General features: G+C 38.2%; 1 protein-coding gene across 1 annotated transcript; it reads left to right on the forward strand.

Moving 5' to 3' along the window:
• Window positions 1-487: 487 nt before the first annotated feature.
• Window positions 488-6,844, forward strand: c14h5orf15 (chromosome 14 C5orf15 homolog). Its single transcript, XM_020635627.3, has 3 exons — window positions 488-637; window positions 3,163-4,091; window positions 5,048-6,844. Exons 1-3 carry the CDS (start codon window positions 517-519, stop codon window positions 5,180-5,182), a joined length of 1,185 nt encoding a protein of 394 aa, XP_020491283.2. The 5' UTR covers window positions 488-516; the 3' UTR covers window positions 5,183-6,844.
• Window positions 6,845-7,066: the final 222 nt, after the last annotated feature.

Raw genomic sequence — 7,066 nt, forward strand, 5'->3', positions numbered from 1 at the left:
CAGTCTATATGATTCTCACCGGTCTATATGACTCTCACCAGTCTATAAGTCTCTCACCAGTCTATATGACTCTCACCAGTCCATAAGTCTCTCACCAGTCTATATGACTCTCACCAGTCTATTTGACTCTCACCAGTCTATTTGACTCTCACCAGTCTATATGACTCTCACCAGTCTATTTGACTCTCACCAGTCTATATGACTCTCACCAGTCTATTTGACTCTCACCAGTCTATATGATTCTCACCAGTCTATATGACTCTCACCAGTCTATATGATTCTCACCAGTCTATAAGTCTCTCACCAGTCTATATGACTCTCACCAGTCTATTTGACTCTCACCAGTCTCTATGATTCTCACCAGTCTATTTGACTCTCACCAGTCTATATGACTCTCACCAGTCTATATGACTCTCACCAGTCTATTGTCTATTTGACTCTCACCAGTCTATGACAAACAGTCACGTGTTCGTGGTGAACTGTAGACCACGCCTCTTCAGTCACTCACACATCGACATGGCGGCGCACGGAACGATGAGTCGAAGCAGGAGGCACATTTGTGCTCTTTCTTGGCTAATTTTCGTCCAGCTATTTGCCTCACAGTGCCTGTCACTTCCGATAAAAGGCTCGACATCAGGTATGTTACACTTTTATGAATTATTTAAAAAGGAATTTCTGATTTAACTAACCACAGGACTGGTAGTTAGCTAGTCAGGTAGCTACATAACACTGCTGTAGCTTGTTGGCTAATACGTCATGCTAGCGAGCAGGATGTCAGGTGAGAGGGACCCAGAAAAGTACAATTTCTAACTTAAGTCATTATTGAACCATCTAAGGGTATAGGATATAAACCAATTTCCAAACTAACATTGAAGGAGTTCATCCTCAAAGGTTTGTTATTGAGAGACGTCCGTTGTGTTTTGAGATTTATGCGTATCGAAATAAACGTAAATAACCTTTTTAGACGCCATGTCTAGCATACCTTAGGCTCACTATCTAACCATAGGCTGTAACTACAAGTCTAACCAGTCATCAATGCTTGATAACCAAGCAACTAACTTAACATTAAACCTGTGTTGGGTTTGACATCTACTAAGTTCAGTCCTTTGAACGCGTCTGCTTTTAGCAGCCCTGCGGCGACTCCAGAGCTTTTTTTGATTTGTGAAGGCCTGAAAAAGTTATTGTTTCAGGTGTCCTTGTCATATATCTATTCTGTTAATGTACCCCTGTCAGTCCAGTTCCCATACCCTCTAAAGAAAAAGCCTTTGAAGTTAACCACCAAGGGAAAGGGCTGTAAAATTGACCCCATAGGCAGGCTCGGTCTTGCATAAATGGACTTTGACTTAGAGTCATATATTGACTAAATCAGTTTTAAATGGGTCAGCTGTGTTGGTTTCTTAGCCTGTTTTCTCTATTCTTTTAAAAATGAAGACTATGTATCTTGTTACTGCATCTTTGTGCTTCTCAGATTGCAACATTGTGTTAGTCTTTGTCTTTTTGAGGGGGAAACATAAAGTATCTGGCCTATTTCTTTTTCCTTCCCAAGAGGACTGTAAAGTCATAATTCTTATCTTTCTTTCTCTATCTGATTGTCTCTGTGTACAACTAAGACAAAGGTGCACAGACACAGCTAAAAAAAAAAAAAAAACATGTGTTGATTATTCATCAGCAGCTGAAACTTATTTAAGGGCATTTGTTCTGAAAAGTATTTCTAATAACATTTGTCCAATTTGTCTTGTAAGCAGAACTATGTAATGGAGATATTTACTGCAATATCTCCTTGTAGCCTAGAATCATATTAGTATCTGATAGCAGTATTAACCAAGTTGAATTGTCATCTTCTTTTGAAGTATTTAAGGTTACACAAACATTTTGTTTAACGTAACCTGCTGTTAGATTCAAGCATTCAAACAAAGGGAGGAATTTGATTGACTTGAATAGACTGAATAATTATTCTGTAAAACAAACATTTAATTATCAGATGTGTAGTTGCTCAATTGGTTTGTGACTTAAACGCATTAAAGTTTTGTTTTAGGGGGGTCATACAAATATGATATGGGGTGAATCTCACTAACAGTGACAAATGAACAATGGCCTTTTTAGTTAAAGATTAGAATATGACGAGATTTGGGGTTAAGTGAAATATTATTAACTTACTAAATATCAAAACAAGAATAATCTAAGCTGAATATACTAAATTTAGTTTCACCCAGCTACCACAAAGATCTCCTGTTCAGTGATTATTTATGCAGGCTGTGGCTTATGTGTATGAATAGTCTCTTTCTTCTCTTTGTGACGTCTTACCTCGGGCCTCAAGTCCCTGGTGTTCTCCATCCATCCCTGCCTAAGCAACGCCTCCTCCTCCCACAGGATAGAATAATGTTGACACTTATTGGTTGAAGGATGTCATTGATTCAGGAGAGGTGGCCAAATGAGTCAGGATCAGCGTTAGCTTTGGAAATTATTACAAATCACATCAGTTTTGTTCAATTCAATTTTACTGCAATTTTTTTTTAAACTCCTGGACAAAGTTGAAAAAACTATTAGTATTCAAACCTCTTGTAAGAAGATCTGCCAGCCTAATTGAAACTAATGAAAGGCTGACGAGATGTCCATTATCAGTAATCTACGGAATTAATTCCTGAAAATAGAAACATTGATTAATCGCCAAAGCATTATTTGTCGTTACTGTTTGTCACCAGTAGTTGTGCGATGAGGGCAAGTTGTGGGTGTATGCATGTTTCACACACAAACAAGCTGGTGTTAAGCACGAGTTTCCACTTGGCAGCTCTCTTATGGCAGCAAGAGAGTTGACTGCCTTGCCCAAGAGTATTTAAGTCTCTTAGTGGGAGGATAAGCTAATTTAACAGCTATAGCTGCTGTTGTTAAACATGATACATATTACAAGAGTACAAAGTATTCAGCTTTTTTAAAATTTTATTGAAAGACACCGGACAATAAACTTAAAAAAACAACACACAAAAGATGATTACACTGAGTACATGTCAAAAGTAATCAGCTTTAAATGAAGGAACTTGAATGTTCTGCCACTTCTTGTGTTGGCTCAATGTTTTTGATGCGTTTTTAAATAACAATTTTGTCAATATTATTTTGTAACCATGTATAAAAATTCTTGCACTTTTATTCCCTCTTACCTTACAGTGTCTGCAAACACTAATCAGGAGGATGAAACTCTTTCTTTGACAGCTATAAAAAAGGACGACCCAAAGCCTTCGACCCCTGATCAGAATCCAGCAACTTCAACGGGTCCCATGAATTCAGAAACTCCAAGGGTTCCCAAGAATCCAGAAACTACAGCAGCTCCAAAAGATCCAGCCCCCGCTACAGATCTCAATAATTCAGAAACTCCAACGGTTCCCAAGATTCCAGATATTTCGACAGGTTCCAAGAACCCTGTATCACCTGCTGGCAACAACTCCACAACAACAGCAACAATAAAGGCTTCTGCTGACATCACATTGACGACAGCCATTCAATCAAAAACATCTAAAGGGAGCCAGGGAGCGCATCCAGTAACCATCATTTCTGATTCTGATCAGGAGCAAGCAATGAGCAATGCTAGCAATGCAAATACAACACCAGTAAAGGATAATGTAAACTCAGCAAAAGTCAAGGCAACAGATAAAACTGAAGTTGCTGAAGTAGCCTCAACTCAAGCGGCTCCAGCCACTTCCACCAAAGCCCCTGAACCAACTGAACTTGGGATAGATGAGCTGGATGTACCTGACTCTCACTCCAAACTCTCTGATGCTCTGAATCAGCCCACAATGCAGGACCCAGCCCTGCTGGAGCCCACCGATAATGGACCACGGCGTTACACAGATGATGACGATGATGAAGACCCTAACTACGGAGATGGTGACGATGGAGACAACATGTATGACAATAACATCAGCTTCAAGGGCCAGAATGAGAATAGCCTGCAGCCACCAAAGGGGATTCTTGAAACACACTTAAATGAATCTGACGGCTACAACACAGAGGATACAGACTCCCACTTCTTCTTTCATCTGGTCATCTTGGCTTTCTTGGTGGCGATTGTTTACATCACCTATCATAACAAGAGGAAGGTGAGTGTTGAGTAACAGCTCAGGATGTAGTTGACATCACAGATCTGAGGTTTTTCTGTTTTGTTTTTTTTGGTACAGGTTTTAAGATTGTCTGTTTAAAAGCCCTTTTTGTCAGATGTTTAAACGTTAAGCGTCACACCCCTGATTTTGATATCTAGAGGCTGAGAATAACTTTGGCCTTGACAATTTGTTTCGGGCTCAACATTGACACACTGAAACATTGACTAAATTGAATTAAAGGATCAGATACAAATAAACCATATGCAACCATCACACTGTCCTAAAACACACTGGTTTACTTTGTTTGTGGTAGTATAAAGTATAAATCTATAGATATTGGGGTGGAGAGAAACGGTGAGAATGTATTTGACCATCAGGAGTAGCTTTCCTAAGGGCACAACCTCACAAAATTAAAAGAAATGACAAAATGGATCAATGAGCGCAAAAATAACAACAAAACATTCAATGATCAGGACAAATCTGATAAATCAGGTTTGACTATGTAAATCCTTAGTCGAGGAAAGGCCTACAATTCATAATCAAATTAACCTGCAAGGAGGACAGAAGGTTAGCACTGCTAAAGTTAGCCACAAATTACACAATTTGGAATTGTTAACCCGCTAAATGAGCCCCTAGGAACGTCCCTAGTTTGTTCCAAGATGTGTATGGTTCAGTTCCTAATCAGTTTTCTGCCCAGGAAAACGGCATTCATCATTTTTTCTTTCCAGGGATAAATGTTCCCCCTCTGACCAATCTTCAGAGGAAGCATGCATTGCGTTATATATATTATGCTGCTTTCATGTAAATCTGGGTTTACAGCTGAAGTAATGAACCAGTTATTTAGTCTTTTATTTTTTCTGCAGGAAATACTATAATAATTTAGTTGATCAGCACTTGTACATCCAATTATTTGATTTCCATATATCTTAAACGCTTTTTTTCTTCTTTCTTTATAGATCTTCCTCCTGGCTCAAAGCCGGCGCTGGAAGGACGGGCTGTGTTCACGAAACACTGTGGAGTATCACCGCCTGGACCAGAATGTCAACGAGGCCATGCCGTCCCTCAAGATGACCCGAGACTACATCTTTTGATCCACGTTCAGAAGAAAAACATGTCCAGACCTGAGGAGAGCTAGATGGCCTTACTGACTTGCAGGTCGCCTTGTAGGGATGCTGTGCTTGGAGCATGGTTGATGCTTTTCTTGCTTTATGGTCTACCAGAGATTTTAACTGTTTGTCTGTCTTTCTTATTTGTTATAAGTTTTATTTTTAATTTGATATTTTTCTAGATGAATAACTTCTTGGAATTTATAACTTATGCTCTATTGGTGTGTTTTTTCTTTTTCAAATTTCAGCCTTAAGTTCCACTGACGCCTTTGTTATGTTTTTCCTTTTGGTCTTTACATGTCAAATACTATAAGAATAGAAAATGAGTTTATATAACAATGGTGATATTATAATGCTTTTTTTTTTTATTAGTTTCTGTCTCCAGCAGTTTTCCAAGATTTGAATCACACTACAATCATTTGCTTATAAAGCACTTGTTGGTTTATGAATATTTTTTTTAAAGGTTAGAGAATGAGAAAGTTCATATGTTCAGTCCTTCTGGAAGCTGTGAATAAAGGGGCTGGTCATAAAACATAGAACTGTACCATTACAACATTGAAAATTTGGGAAAACAGTTTGGATAGATAAAGTAGAAGTGTTCCCTTATTGTTTCATATCTCAAAAATCAGACATCAGAATCATTTTTCTCTAAAATTTTGAAATTTGATTTCAATTTTTCGAAAGGATTTGATATCCTTTTATCATGTCTGGAAATGAAGTCAAGAAGGATGAAGGGTCAGCATTTTTCTTCAGAGACAACCCTAGTGTTGCCCTAGTGAGATTTTCCACTGGGACCATAAATAAGTCTATCTTCTAACTTTCAGGTGGGGGGTCAGTTTCTTTGCTAAAGCCATTAAAATGGAGACAAAGTAGAATTGTTAAGGTGGGAATTTGCTTATACAGTCTATGGGAGATATTGTCTGCCTTTTTTTTTTTATTCTTTTTTTTTTTTTTGACTTTGTGGTCCTGTACCTTTTCTTCTGTCCAGATTTTGCCATGCGGAAATCTTTGGGCGGGCCCCCTTTGTTTTATGACTTCGGTGAAGTCTCTGTCAATCATTTGAAGTTGTCATTGTGGCACAATTTGACATTATTTAACATTGGAATTACTATAACCGTCTGTCAGGGAACAGTCTGGTGAACTGGTATCTCTGTTCATGAAAGGTTTTGCATGCTCTGTGTGGCCTAATGTTCAAAGGAGCACCAAAAAAAAAAAAAAAACATTCAAGACATAAAGGAGCAGTTCATGTTTTTATTCCTTTTTATTTTCATACTCATGACTCTTGGCTATCAATCCAACAACCAGATTTTTTTTTCTTCATGTTGCGGTCACATGCTTTCAGTTGAAATGTCATAACTGCATTGCACTTGTTATTTTCTGCTGTCTTGTTTGTAAACAGTACACATAGGGGGAAGGCTGACAGATTGACACTGTGCTGTTCAGTTATACAGTAGTAGAACAATGGCTGAGGTGTTGTCCTGTGGCGACGTGATGGATCAGCACTGCTCTTGCAATCAACAGTAGAAACTGTACAATCTCTTTTTGTCAGTAAAGCACAAATTGTGTACAGAATTCTGTCTTTGATTATTTTGATTAAGGGTTTCATGTTTGACTTTCTCAGTGATACATTAAAGGTTATTCTATTCATTGCAGATTTTTTTTTTTGCCAAATTACAAATGTATTATTTACATGACAGACCCTTCTGTGAAGTCACTATTTTAGAAATGTTCATAGTGTCGCCATTTCTGACTTAACTCTGTTATCCTTGCTGGACACTAGTGTCCTTAATGGAATAGGCTCAGAGGTTTACACTGTTATAATTACAGCCACATTCTGAGCTGTTTAGAGCCAAAAGTTTAAAGGTATTT

The sequence above is a fragment of the Labrus bergylta genome, chromosome 14 (genome assembly GCF_963930695.1).
Source record: "Labrus bergylta chromosome 14, fLabBer1.1, whole genome shotgun sequence".
Classification (NCBI taxonomy): Eukaryota; Metazoa; Chordata; class Actinopteri; order Labriformes; family Labridae; genus Labrus; species Labrus bergylta.